This window comes from Arachis hypogaea, chromosome 4 (assembly GCF_003086295.3).
Source record: "Arachis hypogaea cultivar Tifrunner chromosome 4, arahy.Tifrunner.gnm2.J5K5, whole genome shotgun sequence".
Taxonomy (NCBI): domain Eukaryota; kingdom Viridiplantae; phylum Streptophyta; class Magnoliopsida; order Fabales; family Fabaceae; genus Arachis; species Arachis hypogaea.
Genome location: NC_092039.1, coordinates 124979002 through 124998187, shown reverse-complemented (window position 1 = coordinate 124998187; position 19186 = coordinate 124979002). Strand labels below are relative to the sequence as shown.

The window sequence follows — 19186 nt, the reverse complement described above, 5'->3', positions numbered from 1 at the left end:
TTTTCGAGACAGTTTTTTATACTTTTGTGTCCACTCTTTCACGAAGGACAATGATAGACACGGAATTTGGAAGAGTGGACACGGACAATTTTATTTTTGTTTTTCTTTTTTTTCACTATTACCCCTTCTTATATTTTTCTTATTGCGTTGTTTAGAGATACTTTTTTCTTTCTGTTCTTTTTCTATCTCTTTCTTTTTCAGGTACTCTCTTCTTTCTGTAGAATTTTTTATTGGGGTAGATAATTCTTTTCTTTTTATTGTTTTACTTCAATACCATTTTAACCTTATATTATATTATTTGATTTGCAATAAAAATAATAACAAAAATAATTAATCTTAAAATTTTTGAAAGATAAATATTATTAAAAGTAAAATTGATCTTTTAAAATGCTAAAAGATAATTTATAAATTATAATTGATTTTATATAATTTAAAAAAAATTATTTTTTTATAAAAAAAATCAGTTTTTAAATAAAATAAATTTTTATATGCAAAACTAATTGTTTTTCATGTAAAAATGGGTTTTTTTAAATTAATTTTTTATTTAAAATTAATTTGGCTTATTAACTTAAACAAAAAATTTTATTAATCAAACTCAAATTTATTTTTTTTGTTAATTTTAACCATATGTATTCCTACATATTAATAATAAATTTTAAAGTAAAATAATTATATTTATAAATTTTATTTTAATATAAATACTAATATATTTTTTTATTAAAACTTTTTGCCTTTTTCAAATATTTTTTTCAAGTTCCGTCTGTATTCCTACGTATTCTCATTTTTTATTAAATTAATTTGTATTGATGTAGAAAATTTGAAATCACATGGCTATTTTAGTCATTTCATATAATATTTTAGTCTTGTCCATGTGTATCCAAACATAATACTGCTTGTCAATCGTATCCAACCACAATACACAAAAGATAATTTTTAGTGTTTCCGTCCTATTGTCTCTGTTTCAGTGTCATCTTCTGTCCTGTCTCTAAAAACAAACACAGCATTAGGTATCCTTTTTTTTTCGCGACAAACATACGTCATCTTCTTCTTTTTGTTTTTTGAATAGAATGCAATTGCTCAATTGAATTGAATTGAATGGAGACATGTGCTCTGAATCTGAATTGAATTGAATTAATAATATCTAAATTATAGACGGAGGTGTTTTAAATTTGATTTTATATAATGAATTATGTTTCGTTCATTAAGTATTATTCAATTGTTTCACCATGAGTACGTGTTTCGGTTCACTTTACTGAAAGCTGTTTGAATTTAATTTTATATAATGGATTATGTTTCGTTCATTCGGTACTATACAATTGTTTTACCATGAGTACGTGTTTTGGTTCATTATGCAGAAAGCTGTTTGAATTTGATTTTATATAATGGATTATGTTTCGTTCATTCAATACTATAAAATTATTTCACAATGAGTACGTGTTTCGATTCATTAGTTTGAATTTGAATTTATATAATGGATAATTCCATTCATTTAGTACTATACAATTGCCATAATAACATGTTCGGTTCATTTCTGTTCTGCACAATTTAAAACTCTTCCTCCTCACCTTCTACTGCTTCTTCACCGGCGAGAAAAGGAGAAAAAGACAAAAAGAGAAAAGGACAAAAAAAATACATCTGCAACAACAACAAAAGAATGACGATAAGGAAAAAACATAAGAAGAAGGAACGCAAAAAAGTAGGAGGAAAATGAGGAGGAGGAGGAACGCAAAGAAAAAGGCGAAGAAGAAGACGCCTCGTGCGCAAACGAGCGTGAGAAAAAGAAGAGAAGAAGAGAAAAGAAGAAAGTGGGAAGAGCGCATTACCTAAAATTGTTTGGATGAACTTGGATGCCAAAATTGTTTGGATGAGGAGAATATCTCTTGATATAAATAGTATTGTGAGTAATTTTTATGTATATACAATTAGGGATGTCAACGGGGCGCGGACGGAGGATGCTTCCCTGCTCTCCATTCTCGCTGTGGAAAATATTGCTTCCCATTCTCATTTTTTGCGGGGACCCATTCCCCATCTATCTGATAGTTATAACTAATTAGTAATTTCCATATGAATAGAGATGCAAGTATTCATCTTATACAAAGACAGCAATATTTTATACAAAAAAGTCTAAATAATACGATGGTGACTTCTTTTAAAATGATATTTTATGATAAATTTTAAATATTTAATGATTATTTATTTTTATATTTTTAAAATTAAATATTAATTTTTTATTATTTATTTTTATATTTTTTAATTAGATATTAATTTTTAATTATTTTTATATAAATATAGTTGGTCTTTTTATAATGTATAAGTATCTATTATTTCTGACTTTGATAAAATTTAAGCTTTAACTTTTATGCTACATTAGAAAGTTATATTTTATATTAACTTTTTCAACATCAAAAGTTCTGATAATAATTTTCTAGAAGCTAATGCATAAAGGATAATTTTTAATGAATTTTTAGAAATCGTTTTAATATTCCATTTTAAATTTATAAGTTTATAAAAAACGTTAAAGATAATTATAAATAAAAAATTATGTTGAGAACAGTTTCAATTCTAACTCTCAACGTTTGGACTAAAACAATACTTATTTCTTTTTTGAAATTTGAATTAAAACACAAAAATTAGATTTATATTCTTATTAGTTTTGATTTTTTTTTATATTTTATTTGAATCCAAATGAACGTATTTTCTTATTAATATTTATATTTTAAAGTAAATAAACAATTAACTCAAAAATAATAAAAATTAATAATTTATTAAAAATAATAAATTGAATCATGCTGATTTGATTCACTGTGATATTTAATAGTACATTCAATCAACTAGATTTAATTTACTATTAATATAGCATATATAATAAATCGAATAAATTTAATTCGATTTAGTATGTATTGTATTTTAAATATCATTTTTTGATAAATCAAAACAACAGACAAATAATTTTGATTTATATTATTTTTTACTAATTCAAATTATGTTGATTTAATTTAGTACTATAATATATAAATCAAATTTAACCAATTCAATTTATATAGATATTTACACGAAGTCATGTAACTTCATAAAAAAAATGTTACGGAACTTCATAAAAAATCGAATAGTTTCGTATAAGTTAAGATGAATCCAATCTAAGATTTATAAACTCCAAAAGAATGAAAAAAAAATTACTAATTCCAATTTTATTCAAAGATTCTTGGCAATTGTGTAGTTACAAAGCACATGGACAATAATATACAATTTAAATATTTAAAATACTCTTATACAATTAATATATGAAAATTAATTTTTTTAAAGTAATGATTGATTAAGTAATTTGATTAATATCTTTCCAATATTGGTAAAATAATATCGTCTTTGTTATCCCTATGCATATGACAAATAGCGAAAAAACATAAAGAGGCCTGCAGGGCCATAAATTGTGTTTATTGTTTTGTGCATAAAATGAATTAAAAATATTATTTATATATTAAAATTAATTATTAAAAATAATTATATATAAATATATATAATTTAACTTATTTTTAATATATATATTAATATATTAATAATTAATTTTAATATACACTTAATAATATTATCAAATATTAATAGAGTAAGTTTTATATAATAGGATACACATTCCGATCCTACACCGTCACCATCCACATAAGCACCGACGCGAGTAAATTTTGGTTTTTAAATATTCTTTTGTTGACTGAATTTTGGTTCTTAATAAATAAATATGTCATATTATAATGACTTAAAATAAATCTTTTATTTATATAAAATATCTTGTACGAACCAAAAATTAAAACCAAACAAAAGATTAGTATCTTATAGAAATTAAAAGTCTATTTAAATCCATAATAATTTAATTATTTGAAATTATTCAATTAAATTATTAGATTAGATTTCTATAATCATTTATTTTATTTTGTATATATTTAATAAAAAATACAAAACATTTTTTTGTTTTTAAATAAAGATATTAATAGATAATTAATTGAGTTAATACTTAAATTAAAATTTAAAAATTTCGTAAGAAGAAAATAAATAAAAACAAATTTATTGTCACATCAAATAATAGTTAAAAAGTCTAATATAACAGTCGTCGGATTATATTATGTGGTTAATAATTTTATAACGACAAATAAAATTAAAAATAATTAAGAGATCAAATTTAATAAATTAAATTTTTCGAGATCAATTTAAGACACAAATATAATTTCAAATATCGAATTAGAATTATTAAAATGAGAATGAGAATATCTTAAGAAAATAAAATATAAAATATATTATTGTTCTCTATAATTTCTAGTAAATTATCCAATCAGTGTTTAACAAAATATAACAATAATATTTTCAAAACAATGAGAGCTTTTTAAATTCTTATAAATTGGTATAACTATTTTTAAGGTAGTAGTACTTGATATCTTTTTAATAAAAAGAAAGTAATTTAAAATATAAAAATAAAAAAGAATCTCAAAAAGATTCACATATTTTTGTTTGATTTGAAAATTGGATAAGTTATTATAATACGGATAACATAAACATGATTTTAGCATTTTTTTAAGAGAATTTTTCTTTTCAGTTAGTTATAGCGAGATTTTAGTTGATTTCTATTTTCTACTAGGATTTGGCGAAATTCATTCATATAATCATACTCATATAAAGATAAATAAAAAATCGAAATCATAAAATAGGTTAATTAGTTCGTTAAATTAAATCTAATACTCCCTTTTTAGAATTACCAAAACTAAACATCTCTCTCTCTCTCTCTCTCTCTCTCTCTCTCTAAATTCCACCTTCTCTCTTTCTCTCATTGTCTTCTCCAAACAACAACAGCAACATCATCATCAATTCATCATCATCATTCAAAAAATTCTCTTTTTTTTCTCTGAGGTACTTTTTCTCCCTTCAAAAATTCCATGTTTGTCCTTTTCCTCCCTCACCAACTTCGTATACTCCCCTTGATCACCCAGATTTCGCTCTGGATATTCCGTTTTCTCATCAATTTCCGGTGTTTATTTTTTTCCGGGTTGAATATATATTTTTTCTCTTTTCCTGTTTGGTAGAAAATTGAGGATTTTGCATGGATGAATTGCGTGCTATTTTATTTGTTTTCTTATTATTTTTTATGATTCTAATTAAGGATTAAAAAAAAGTCATGGTGTGCTTGTTTTGGTTGTATTATATTATGTTAATCTGTTATGATTATGATTTTCCAGCTGAAAGGAAAGCTATGATCGTTAATTTTTGTTGGTTGATGTTATAGCATAGCTTAACACTGAAGTAAAGAACAGAATTTTTTTCCATTGTTTGAAGGAACATTATATACAAAATTAGAGTTTTTCTTTTAAGTGCTCATTGTATGTAATTTTTCTTTCTTCCAGTTTTATTTTATCAAAGGGAACATGACTTTTTTTATGCTGTTTTGCACCATTGAATTTAGTTTATTGCTGCTTTGGATTTGGAGCATGTGGATTAGCTGCATTGCTCATAATCTCGGTTATTTTGATTGGTCAAATTGCATGAATGACAACTTATACTACAGCATTCCCTTTATTTCCTTTCTGTTCCAGTGATTTTTATGCAATTTTTTGGTTTATTCTACAGGTGATCAAGAGAAGAAGAGTTTGCTTATCCATATTGTAGATTGTCTTAACAGAAGAGGGAGGGTACTGGTTTGCGGAGGCATTTGGACTTCTGCGAGCTTAGAATCCTCTCTCCTTTGTGTATTTATTTGTGAATTCATAGCTGTTGCTGTTGGAGGTTCCTTTCCTCAAGGGGTGCATGTAGCAGCATCAGTGTTTGGTGACCTTGTTTCAATTGATAATTTGGAGGAAATTTCAAGTTAAAAGAGAGAAAGATATTGACTATTGAGACTGGAATAATGGGTTCTGTTTGTTGTTGTTTGAGTGTTAATGATTTTGAAGATTATATGAATCCAAATAGTCCTGTATATAGGAACTGTGGGTGCCTCAGTTCCGTCTTACAGAACTTTTTGAATGCGGTATGTCTCAGAATCAAATCTCCTCTTTTGTACATTTGCATTGTCTCTACTGCTTCCTCTTAATGTTAGTCAAAGTTATACCTAAACTTGGGAGAGATTGCTTAAGTTTTCCTCTTTACTGTTCTAGTTTTTAGTAGCACCACTCTTGAAATAATGTATTAAGTTGCTTTGCGGTAAATTGATTTTATTGGTTGACATTCATATTAATATGCACAAGTGAGATATGAAGAATATTTAGAACTAAATCCATTTTTCAGGATAATTTATCTTTGAAATTGATGAGACCTGTACTCCATAATATGCTATAACATTTTTCCTATCTACCTCAAATTTCAGTATGCATCAATATTCCATAGAGGGGAAATGCAGGCAATTCCTTCATCTATACAGGGGGCAGCATCTATGACTTCCACAGCATCACTTGATAATTCTCTATCTGACATGTACCGCTCTCCTCCAAGGCCAATGCCTTATGATGCAGACCCAAGGCATTTCCGCTCTCAGCATGATAGACTAGTTTCACGACGTGATAAGGGTTCAAGTCATGTGAATGATGAGGCAGAACCTCTAAGAGGTGATCTAGATGAGGATGACCAACAATCTTTAACTTCAAGCAACAAGTGGCATGAAATTGCCAGTGAAGATGGATCCAAAGAATACCATTCTAAGTCTTTAATAAGGCTGTCATCAGCAAAACCTACCACTGGAGTTGGACTTGTCTATTCGTCCTCAGAAGAGGAGGATTGCTGTCCAACTTGTCTTGAAGGTATATGTTTGAAACTTATAATCATATCTTAACTGGAAGATCTCGTGATGATGAGACTTATTTGGCATGTGCCTTGACTCATACCAAGAAGTGTGGAAGTATTTATTTATTTGGCATACTTCTAGTAGATGATGTCTAGAGATTGCATCTTATATTATTTCCCTCATTTTTCTTTTTCAGTGCCCTTTAATGAGTTTATCTCAAAAATAGAAACTAAGAAATTTGCATATAATGCAACTTTGGCTTATAAATCAGAATATAAGTTTAGCACAGGAACCTAGGAGACCAAATTTTAAATTCTGAATTATGATTATTTGTAGTGCTTATAAAAATTCTAATCTATAGACAAAAGGTTGTTAATGCCCGGAAACACCTTATTAAGAGGCTATGACCTTCTATAGATTCTTATATCTCTGAAATCTTCTTTATGTTGCAGAATATACTGAAGAGAATCCGAAGATAGTGACAAAATGCTCTCATCATTTTCATCTTGGTTGCATTTATGAGTGGATGGAGAGAAGTGACACCTGTCCAGTTTGTGGGAAGGTAATAGTTTCAGTTAGCGCTTAACTAATTTTTTTTTTTTATTATTGAAATGGATATTAGCTCATCAGCAGTTGGTGTGTAGACCACATCAAAATCAGAGGGACGAGAGTGGGACTTAACCAGTCTGCTTAACTGGAAACCAGTCTCTGGTTTGTTTCTTTACTTAAACTGTATTGCGCTGTGAAGTGATATGAACCAGCCAATTCGTTACACATTGGGAAACATGTCCAATCTACTAGTCCCGATGGCTTGGTGTGCTGTCATGTCATGTCATCACTTGGTTTGAAGATTTCAGTTTGAGATCTGCACAAGCGCAAAGCTTGGATTCATATAAGTGATTGGCATGGTAGCATAGCAAACGTCTGGCTATGAACTACGAAGCTTTCTTGTTGAGAATACTAGGTCGGTAGTTGGTATCTGTGCCATGCATGTACAATATACAATAAGGTATAAAAACTAGAGTATATAAATAATAAATTAAAGTTAGTAGGTTCCAGTGCCTTACAGTTCACTTTTTTTCAGGCAAAGAGTGAAAGTGAAACTCAGTTTGGCTGTTAATAATAAGTCCATAGCTATACTTGTACACTGTCAAACATTTGTGGTAAAAATTTATTTTCACCAGGATTGATAAATAATAACTACTACAACAGAAGGTATTTCTTGTTTAGATTGGATTAATTACATGAACCAAGTAATGTCATTGTGTTCTATCAATATCCAAAATTCCAGAAAGTCCATTTTGACCAAGGTCTTCATTCTACTTGAATTTGTTTGTTCTTCCTGTACCTCTGTTTATACTATCCTCCATGTGATCAACCCTTTTTAGTATGGCCTCTCATTGGCCTATAATGGCCTTATCCTCTAGATCTTGTAATCTTTTCCTCAATGGAAATTGCTTCAATTTTTTCAATTTTTAGATTTGCTAAACATTTATTATTATTAAAAGTATTATTCTGTTGGAGTGGTTTGTGAGAGTTGAAATTCGAGGTAGGTTGAAGCATTCAGAACTGAGTGCCTGTAAGCTCTCTCTGACTTGACTTCCACTCAGTTTGCATTTACATTGTGTTTTATGTGTGATATTGCATGCTTGTGCTTTTGAGCAGCTTGGTGCTAATAATTTCTTGCAATTTACACACAATCATTTAAAACTATACCACAATAAATGCTATCTTGCAGTTTAATCATATTTATTTTACAGTTGAAATTGGAGTTCATTGAATTATGATAGTTGTCTGTTTTACTTTTTATTTGTTTCTGTTGACATGTGTAGGTGATGGTATTTGATGAAACGACGTAATCTTGAGTTAAAAGTTTTGTGTCGTAGATGAAGCCAGCAACAAAGGAAAGCAAAGATACAAATACAAATTATAGACATTGTGAATACTTCAGATTAAGCCTTGTCATGTACATAAGTATATATACGAGTTTGCTTAACCATTATTGAGTTCAATATCATCCATGTTTCTATTGCCAAAACTTATTATGAGGAAAAAGGATAAGGCAATTTTAGATGGAAACTTTCTCATGGTTTCAACAATTTTTCTTTTCAAGAATTTTTTTTTCTTCTCTTTTTCTTTGATCCTAGTGCTCTTACAATTTTACATTTGACCAATGATGCATTTTGCAGATAAAATGAACTCTGCAAATTTCATGGATAAGTTTGATGGCTATACATGAAGTTTATCCTTAAAACTTCTACCCATTTTTTACCTTTGGTGAAATGAGTATATTAAACTAGTAACAACTGCTACTTGGTTTGGATCAATTAAAACAAATTTGAAAGCAAAAGTTCATGATCATGTAAGCTAATGCTTTCTTAATAGAAATTTCAAATCCTGTCCCCCCAAAAAAGAGAGAGAAATTTCAAATAAACAAACTTCAGTTGCCAGTAGTTTCAATTCAAATATTTTCTTAAACAACGAATTAATAGCTTACTTTTCAATTACGATTGTACTTTTGTGCCTTCCAAATTACAAACCAAAGGAGCAATAATCATCTTCTTTAAATACTTGTATAGTTGTTATACATGCAATATAAGCAAAGATGAAAACATGTGCACCCAAGTTAGATACATATTATGCAAAGACAAAGTGGGAAACAACTCTAGCCAAGGACAATGTAACGTTAATGAAGTGCCTTACTTAAAAATATCCTTTGTTTCTTGTAAATTGAACGAAAACTTCAGTATTTCTTATTAACTGTACCTTTTTATTTTAAGGTTAAGAACTCAGAACATCATTAGTTGTAAATTGAATGAATTCAATCATAACTTAAAAATGTCAATAACCATTAGCTTATAAGTGTTTAATTCAGATGGTAAAAAACCCTGTCATTTAAAAGAAGACGAGTTTAAATGACACCTTTTTGTAGTAAAAAAAGTACTGCATCATCAAAATGCTGCAAGGGAAACTTCTTGACTGAAAAGTGAATGTAAAATTTAAGCAATAAAACCAAACATGTGACAACTTTTGGTGTAGGACACAACTCACAAGTATAGTGTGCATTCAATTACATACCAGCAAAGACATGATCATTCACTTTGTTATTAATAGTTGTAACTTGTAAGGAATGATTTACAATGGAGAAGAGATAAGATGGAATGTTTTCATATTTGGTACAGTAGAGTATAGATCGCATGTTACAGACCAACGTATTATTTGCAAGAACAAGGTTGTGTATGACAAAATGGGAAAGTTCATAACTGAGAAGTTTAACTTGTAGCAACTTCAAAAGCTCTCAGAAAGACCTCAGGGGGTTGAGCACCACTCAGCTTGTGATTCCCATTAATCTGCAAAATATGATTCAAATGAGTCAATTTGCTCGAAAGTGGCGATGATGAGAATGATGAGTGATGACCCTTTGTAATCTTAACAAACTGACTTGGATTTCTATACACTCACCACATAATATGGAACTCCTCCAATGTTACATGAGTATGTTCTGAGTTCATCCTCAACCTATGTAGAGACATGGAATAGAAAGCAAGATCAGTTGCCACGAAATCTTGTATAATTTGCAAAGTCGTTCATGAAAACTACAAGAATGTGCAATCTAACACAGTTGCAAGACTTAAGGGTGTGTTTGGTTTCTGTGTCCTATTTTAGGAACTTGCGAAGGAAAAAAATGGAAACAAAAAACATAATAGTATCGTATTCATGGTTTTCACTATTTTTTTCTTTTTCATAAAATCCTAAAAACATAATACAATGAAAATGAAAACTGGAACAAGGCCTTAAGTTTTTTAATGTTTTAACAAAAACAAGGCACATTAAGCATTTGGAAGTTAGAACCTCGAACACCTAATAACCGAAGTATCATAAATGGAATATATTTTGGCAATACCCTGAATCTAAATCAAGCATGAGTGAGTTTGATTATAGAAAGGTTACCTCCTTCAATCCATTGTTGGGGTTCCTAAGAAAGTCTTCTGCACCTTCTACACCAACCTTTGCAGCACATTCCAGAAGAAAGTTCCTGCATCCATATAGTGTTAAGGGTATTCATACTGATGGACAACCCTTTGAAGCAGTACTAGTTCTTAAGGAGTCTACAATGGCTTAAGCTATATAGACAAAGTTCCATTAGCTTATGTGAATTGAGCTTGTAACAAAATAGATCAACACATAAACACATACTACCCAACATTAACTTCTGTGACTTAATTGATCTCACAACAAAAATACACTTACTGGTCACCAATGTATTTTCCTTGAGTGAAATAGCCAAGGCAAAGTTCTTCCACAAGAGCATGTTGCTTGTCAAGACCCTGTTGTCCTGCAAAATATATAAGCCTGTGGCTGTCCATAGTGTTTCCCCTGTGAAAAGTTATGACAATGTTATTAGTTCTTAAACCTCACTGATGAATTAAGAATGTTAGATATGCTTATTCTTCTTTGTACTTTGAGCTGACTCAATCCCCTTCACCATTGAATGAGGGGTGAGACCCGTTTGATTTGATTCTCGCATCTTATCTAATGCTAATGGCGAAAGAGAAAGAGTCAGCTCTTGTATTTTATCCATTGATGCATTGTATCTTAATCTTACGTGAGTCCAGACATGCTATATTCTAGACCAACATTCCTGAAGACCTGCCAAATACCGAAATTGGCACAATGGTTTTTTATCAAAAACTTTATGATCAGATGAATTATAAACAATTTGAACAATTATAAGAAATGTGGTTCAAAGGGTGATTAACAAAGTAAAAACCTCTGACATCCGTGCCGCCATCTGTTCAGATCGTGATCCGAACTTTCTTATGTAATACTCCTTCTTGTCAATGCCTTCTTTAGGGGCATTAGAATCAAGTTGAAAGGGATGCCATCTTAGCTGCACATCCAGTAAAAGTGTGAACAATAAACTAACAAAGACAACCCAAAGACATTCCCTTGATACAAGCATGCACCAGATACGCTCGCGCGCACGCATGCAGAGGTAGAGTCTTATACCTCAAAGTTGTATTTCTCGTTAGATGCGGCTATGGCTTTGTCTAGATTCTTCTTGCCAACAAAGCACCATGGGCATACAGTATCAGAGCTAATGTCAACTCTCACAATCTTCTTTTCAGCATTGCTGCTATGTGCTGCAGCCATGATCCTACTGTATCTGCAGTTCTGCAGTAAGTTTTTGGGGATTAGAATGTGACCACATCATAATCTAAGGATGATAAGTTAGGTATTCAAAGAACTTTTCTACTACTTCATCCATAGCCCCTTTGAACAGTTTGGATCTTACAATAGAATTCCCCAACTATTTTGTTAAATAAATCACTAATTTGCATATAATCAAGTATATAGTATAAAAAGCAGCTAAGCTACATCAAAATCAAATTTTGACTTCCATAGAGTTAAAACCACACTCTGATTTATCTAACCCTGAATTTCTATTCGAAAAACTCTTGGGGCAAGTAATTTTTAGTACTTTTGACCATCATTTAACTATCATAAATACTAAATTGTCTTTAACAAAATAAATTTTACCAATTCATGTGTTCAAACTCTGAAAAATGATTTATGTGTGTAAACTTTGGCAAAAATAAGTATAAATTATATATTGTTTGTGTGCAAAATTCCTGTAAATGAGTGTAAATTATTGCTGGCCAAATGTCAATAAAAAATGATAATATTTGCTTGCTATGTACTCTTTTTATTCCGGCGAATATCACCAAGAAGTGCCCCAAACGAATTTCATGATTCGAATGATTCACAAACAACAAAACACGATTCAATACCGAAAAAAAAAAAAAAGGAAGGACCTTTGGGCTTAAACATCACAGAATTATGATGCAAATGATCAAAATGAAAAACCCACTTGAAATAAATGAAAGAATACCTTGAAGGGTAGGAGTAGGAGTGTTCTAAAGCTTAGAGAAGGAGAAGCAGCTCCAAAGTTTAAAACTTTTGCCAGGATTCAGAGAGATATTGGAATTGTATTTGAAATTTTGCTTCAGCTTGATTTTTATGACAGTTAAATATATTAACGTGAATTCTTATTTTATGTTAACGTGCATTTTATGTTGTCCTTTTTATTCATGACTTTTCCGAAGGTGCTGTAAAGTCGTCGTTTGAGGTTGACTTCTTCACCTACCACCACACAAATATCTCAACCAAAAATTATTTAGCTGATAAAAATAGTATGTGTTGACAATTGACTATTTTAAAAAATAAATGACATTTGTAGAACTTGAAGTTTTTTTTAGTCATTGGATGATGAAAAATTATTGAATTGTGAGTTGTGACTTAAAAGTTTTTCTTTTTGTCAAGTAAATCAAGATAATTGCATATTAAAAATTAATTATCGATTAAAAATAATAAAATATATATTAAAAATAAGTTAAATAATAAATATATATAAATTAATTTGATAATTAATTTTTTTATAGATATAATATTTTTATTGTTAATAATAACATAAAATAATCCAAATATCTACTATTAATTAAGATAAATTATACCCTTGTTTTGATTAATTAACCACTAATTTGGAAGAATCTTAGCAGAGTCAAAGAATCTTAAGGCATTGTTTGGATGTAGGATAGAAAATAAGAAGAAGAAAAATAAGAGGAAGGAAAATGAGAGGAAAGAAAATAAAAAGAAAAATTGATTTTTTTGTTGTTGTTTGAATGAAGAGAAAATAAATAAAAAAAGAATTTTTTTTATTTGGATAAAAAAAATTAAAAAAAAGAAAATTATATCAGAGTAAAATTATTTTAATAACCTTATTTATATTATATATAATTTATAATTTATTAATATATTCAAGTTATTTTTTAATAAAAAAAGTCATTCAAATTATATTTTAAGATTTTAACATATTATTTTTGTTAATAACAACATTTTTTTAGATTATTCTCTTCTATTTTCTTTTCAAATATGGTAAACAAAAAATTATCATTATTTTTTAAATATATACAAATAAATAATTTTATAATAAAAAATTAATAAAAATTATTCATAAGTTACACTATTAACCTTTTTATTTATATTTAAAGAAAGGATGAGGTTTAGAAGGACTTTAAAACTAGAAAAAATACAAGAGATGGTTTTCAAATTTAAAAAAAAAGTGAAATAAAAAATTTTGATTTTTTTATTAAAGAGAAAGTAAATCCGTAATTGTATCATTATTTCTTCCTCTTTTGCTGATTTTCATCTCACCTCCATTTTTTTTTTCTCTTTATTTTCTTCGACAAACCAAACAATGAAAATTTTGATTTTTCACCTATTTTCTTTTTCTATATTTTTTTTCTCATATTCTTTTGAAACAAACATAGTGTAAGGGAAAGTAGAGAAAGAAATCTTGTGATATAAGCAAACAAAAAGGGGAAAAATCAGAAATGGATGCATCCATTCCCAAATGAATATATAATTATGAAATGGATGCATGCATTTTATTTCACCATTCACATGCTTCCTTAGTTCCTTGACAAAAAGGGCAAAATAAAAAATATCTTTTTTAAAAAAGAGTAAAATAGAAATAATAATTAATATAAATTATGTAATCTAGAAAATTCTTATATTCCTGAGGCTTTTGTTCTGAGAGGTTTTGATCAATAACCGGAAAACCATTCCATTTTTCCTCCCAAACTTGCGACACTTGTTTACGCTATAACCTCTCTTCCCATTAATTCTTTCAAATTCTAAATTCATTTTCTTCCTTCCTTTCCATTCAACTCTTCTTCTCATTCTCATTCGTTCAAGGTATGTTATTATGCTTCTCTCTCTTTCTCAAACTAAGCTTCGATGTAAAGCAATGATCTTTGATATTATGACCCACCCCCATTTCCCAAAACTTCAACTTTCTTCGTCCCAATAGCTTTACTTCATAGCTGGTTTCATATTTTTTACTTAATCATGAAATTCCATGAAAAAATTTGTTTTTTTTTTTTGGGCACCAGTGCTTGTGTTTTTATGCTGCGTAATAATTGAAGCAGAATTTTGTTTTTTTGGTCAATGTTTACATAAATTTAACTGATAGGTAATGAAGAATGAATTTTGGGATATAATTTCAGCATTGGCCTAGCTTGTGTGTTGCTTTAATTTAAGCATTGAATTTATCATGTGTTCTACAACCTTTATTTCTGGTGTCTATGCAAAGACATGTTTAGAAAAGGTTAATTTTCGGTATATAACCGGCTTTTTTTATTTCGCCGCAAAAGACCTGTCAAAATTAGTTAATTTCAGCATACACTAAGTGTATTTATACTAATTGATTGCAATTTATGATTATTGATGGAAATGTTATCTTCATTTTGTATTGTTAGGATCTATAAGGAGACCAAGCTATGGATGTTGATAATATCTTTGGCACCATTAAACCTGTGAATGTTGCAAGGAAGAGTGCCATATATGTTTGGGGATACAATCAATCAGGGCAAACTGGAAGAAAGGGGAGAGAGGAGCAGTTGAGGATTCCGAAACAGCTGCCTCCTGCGCTTTTTGGATGTACAGCAGGTACCAATGCGCGCTGGTTGGACGTTGCTTGTGGTCGCGAGCATACAGCAGCAATTGCCTCTGATGGCTCACTTTTCACCTGGGGTGTGCACTCATTACACATTGTTTGTTTTACCAATTGATTGGATTGTGCATTCGTTTCTATAGCCATGTTTCAAAATAAAGGAACTAAAAGTATTTTAATTTTGGGATTGGATTTATTTTTCTAGGAAAAACTTGCCTTATCGGGAGGCCAGTAATTGCAATTGATGAGTAATCAATAAGCTATGAATGTTAACAAAAACACTAAGCTTTATTCTGCTAGGATTGTATAACGGCTACATGCATCAGTCAATGACATATTGTTCTATTGTAAAACTGGAACAGTTTGCATAAAAATCATGCATCTTTAGAAGAACTTGTTTTCATGATTGACAATTTTAACTATTGTTGGTTTGCTGTTTGCAATGTTTCTTACTTTAAATATTCAAGAGGTGATAAGAGGCTAACACTACGCATATGATGTTTTCCAGGGGCTAATGACTTTGGTCAACTCGGTGATGGAACTGAGGAGCGAAGGAAATATCCAAAGAAAGTGAAGCAATTAGAGTCAGAGTTCGTAAAATCTGTGTCCTGCGGAGCACATTGTTCTGCTTGCATTGCAGAGCCTCGTGAAAATGATGGTACCATTTCAACTGGGAGGCTCTGGATTTGGGGACAAAATCAGGTAATACCTATATAACTTTGAATAGTTGTTCGTAATATATTACTAATTCATAATCATCATCATCTGCTTGTTTATTCCAGGGATCAAATCTTCCTAGATTATTCTGGGGGGCCTTCAAACCTAATACAGTAAGTATAAATGTCTAAAGAGATTGATATAAATATTTCATCCGTAGAAATCGTGCAAGATTTATTGTATTTCCCCTAATTGTTTTATAATTTGCTTACCTTCTGTTTTTTCGTTCATATGATCATATTTGCAGATTATTCATGAAGTGTCTTGTGGAGCTGTCCATGTGGTTGCTTTATCTGAGGAAGGCCTGCTACAAGCTTGGGGTGATTCAATATCACATTTCTCAACTCTCTTTTTAGAAATTCACTTTTGTTTATGTTTGTAAATTTCATGTCAATGAAGTGATCATTGCATGTATAGAGATGACATGGTTGTAGCCTTTTACTAAGTATTGAATGTAGGAACATAAATTTGAGTGTTCACAAAGTGGATTTCTCGCCGGTCTACTAATCAGGGTTTTCTCACTGTTTCCCTAAACCAGGCTATAATGAGTATGGTCAACTTGGCCGAGGTGTCACTTGTGAAGGACTACAGGGGGCCCGTATTATAAGTTCTTACGCTAAGTTTCTTGATGAAGCCCCCGAGCTTGTAAAGATTACCAAAGTGTCATGCGGGGAGTACCACACTGCGGCCATTTCTGATAAGGGCGAGGTGTAAGTGATTTGAAGGAATTTCTAGATGGAGATAGTTATAAATTTAAGCATGAGAATTGTGGTTTTCCGCATGACACATTAGGGAATCTCACATCAGGAGACAAGATTCAATGGAAATGCTGCATATATTATGCAAGTTTCTATTCCCTTGGCTTAGTTATACCATGAGAAATTAAAGTTGAATGTAGTTATAGATTTGCAGGGCCAACCATGTTATGTCTATCTGTACCTGTTAGAGTTGTTTTGTTTTTGCTTTGAAAATGCTTGGAGCAATGTCTACTATTCTGCTAACATGCAGGCATGCTTTTTCTGAATCAATCTAATGTTTCTTCACCGATATACTAATTTTTTTTTTAAGTTCCTTGCTTCCCCCCGTTCTGTCTTTATGAATGTGCGTAATTGCAGAACATACTTGATCTTTGTGTAGTTTCTTATGGTTGTTTGATAAATCGAGAAATACTTTATCTGAATAATTATGAATGTTTGCCATCTTTGACAATATTTACTCGCATTTTTGTATTATTTCCTTCCACCTTTCAGTTACACATGGGGGCTAGGAAGCATGGGCCAGCTTGGACATTCTTCACTCCAGTATGGAGATAAAGAGTTACTGCCAAGGAGGGTGGTTTCCCTTGATGGTATTTTCATAAAGGATTTGGCATGCGGCGGTGTACACACGTGTGCTCTGACTCAGGAAGGGGCACTTTACGCTTGGGGTGGCGGTCAATCCGGGCAGTTAGGCCTTGGCCCCCAAACTGGGTTGTTCTCGTGCGTTGCTAATGACTCTCGTACATTTTTCCGGAACATCCCAGTTTTGGTTGTTCCAAAAGGCGTGAAGCTTGTCGCATGTGGACACTCCCACACGCTTATTTCAATGAGGGACGGTCGAATTCATGGATGGGGTTACAATAGTTACGGTCAGGCAGCCAACGAGAAATCTACATATGCTTGGTACCCGTCGCCTGTTGACTGGTACTGCATCTATCTGTAGCGTAAGTAAACTCCTCATTCTTCATGTCTGCATAGGTTTTTATGTGAAAAATTTCCAAATCACAGGTGTGTTGGGGAGGTCCGAAAACTAGCTGCTGGTGGGGGTCATTCAGCTGTATTGACTGATGCTTGTTCGTTAAAGGAGTTGTGCGAGTTTATACTCGCAGAGACTCTGACTTTATCTGATGCCGCCAAGGTTGAGGATATTGCATCCAGAACTGGATCAGATGCTTTGGCTCGCCTCTGCGTGAGACTCAGGTACGCGAAAGTATTTTGTGATGCCAAAATGAGAAGAACTACACAACTTGCTGGTGCTTATGTACCGTGCTAAGAGTCAAAATGTTTCTAAGCTATGCAAAACTGAACCTGAGGAGAGTTCTACTTGTCAATCATGTTTATGTTAGAACATCAATTTAGAAGTTATCTGTTAATATCTTTTTGGCTTCATTGACTTTGTTGTCCTTGACTTTATGAAACTTGAGTTCAAAATCCATTCATGATTGTGGGAAAAAAGAAGGCCCTCCATAATAATTGGTGACATTTATCCCTGCATTCCCTTTTTATCTATCATTGTTATTTTTTGCTGGTTCATCTTTGCATCAACATATCTGGATAAGAAAGAATGAGCATTTTTCTTGTACTGAGTTGTGGCTTTTCTAGTCAGTATTCTTCAGAAACTAAATGCTGTATCATGACATATTCAATTGCTTTTTTTTTTTTTTTCCTTACACATTATTTGCTTTTGATGCTTCAATGGTGATTCACATGCTGATGTTATTGCAACTTCTTCATGGCAGAGAGTATATGCTTTCTGGTGGTCATCTTGAACAAGAGGAGGATGCTAAGAGTAAAGTTTGAAACAAATTGTTAATCATTATTTGTGCATTCTTGTAATGTAGTAGGTGTAATCATTATTTGAATGAAAGTAACTATGTAATCTTTAATGTTCATCGTTTCAATTGTAATCCAAATGAATAAGGATGACAAATGAATGATGGATTAGCCTCTATTGTATTAAAGTAAATTGTAGCACTCAGAATCTCAGTTGTAGCTGAAAGCTTGGTTTTTTGTGCTTTTTACCAAAGAAAACCAAGAAGGCAAACAATAGTGATAAGTATTTTGTTAATGAAGATTATGGTTTTTCAATTGTTTTTGATGGACTTTTATTTTTCTTTTATTGCCATTTGTGTTGATTGGATTTAAAGGTGTCATACATATATTGCAATTTCATTAAGCATTCTCAAGATATGAATATTGGCAAAATTGTATGCAAATTTAAATGGGATAAATATTTAAATGTATATAACATTAGAATATTTAATATTATTAAAATGAATAAACACTCAAATTTGTCTCAGACGGATTTCAGATTGAACATTGATTTTTAACTCATTTTTATTCACTAATATGAATTACTCAGAAATTAGTTTTTTTTTTCGTTTTCAATTAAATTTTTAATATGAATGATAAACAAATAAATTTTTAATAAATTTCATTATAAGA

The 19186-nt window shown here is 30.6% G+C and overlaps 3 protein-coding genes across 4 annotated transcripts; 2 read left to right on the top strand and 1 right to left on the bottom strand.

Moving 5' to 3' along the window:
* The first annotated feature begins 4563 nt into the window (after window positions 1-4563).
* On the top strand, window positions 4564-8850 carry LOC112797939 (E3 ubiquitin-protein ligase At3g02290). Of its 2 annotated transcripts, XM_025841056.3 has the most exons (6): window positions 4564-4890; window positions 5605-6001; window positions 6338-6767; window positions 7204-7313; window positions 7396-7462; window positions 8584-8850. In XM_025841056.3, exons 2-6 carry the CDS (start codon window positions 5882-5884, stop codon window positions 8595-8597), a joined length of 741 nt encoding a protein of 246 aa, XP_025696841.1. In that variant the 5' UTR covers window positions 4564-4890; window positions 5605-5881; the 3' UTR covers window positions 8598-8850. The 2 variants fall into 2 exon arrangements, with proteins under 2 accessions (XP_025696841.1, XP_025696842.1); XM_025841057.3 differs by lacking the exon at window positions 7396-7462.
* Window positions 8851-9826: 976 nt separating this feature from the next.
* On the bottom strand, window positions 9827-12878 carry LOC112797938 (uncharacterized). Its single transcript, XM_025841054.2, has 8 exons — window positions 12645-12878; window positions 11762-11926; window positions 11523-11642; window positions 11358-11401; window positions 11003-11128; window positions 10703-10787; window positions 10214-10270; window positions 9827-10101 (listed from the first exon to the last, which is right to left on the bottom strand). Exons 2-8 carry the CDS (start codon window positions 11903-11905, stop codon window positions 10024-10026), a joined length of 654 nt encoding a protein of 217 aa, XP_025696839.1. The 5' UTR covers window positions 11906-11926; window positions 12645-12878; the 3' UTR covers window positions 9827-10023.
* A 1346-nt stretch (window positions 12879-14224) lies between these two features.
* Window positions 14225-18829, top strand: LOC112797936 (ultraviolet-B receptor UVR8). Its single transcript, XM_025841052.3, has 9 exons — window positions 14225-14509; window positions 15073-15346; window positions 15775-15968; window positions 16049-16096; window positions 16231-16303; window positions 16522-16693; window positions 17234-17665; window positions 17750-17941; window positions 18481-18829. The coding sequence occupies exons 2-9, from the start codon at window positions 15094-15096 to the stop codon at window positions 18539-18541; spliced, it is 1425 nt and encodes a 474-aa protein (XP_025696837.1). The 5' UTR covers window positions 14225-14509; window positions 15073-15093; the 3' UTR covers window positions 18542-18829.
* The last annotated feature ends 357 nt before the right edge of the window (window positions 18830-19186 follow it).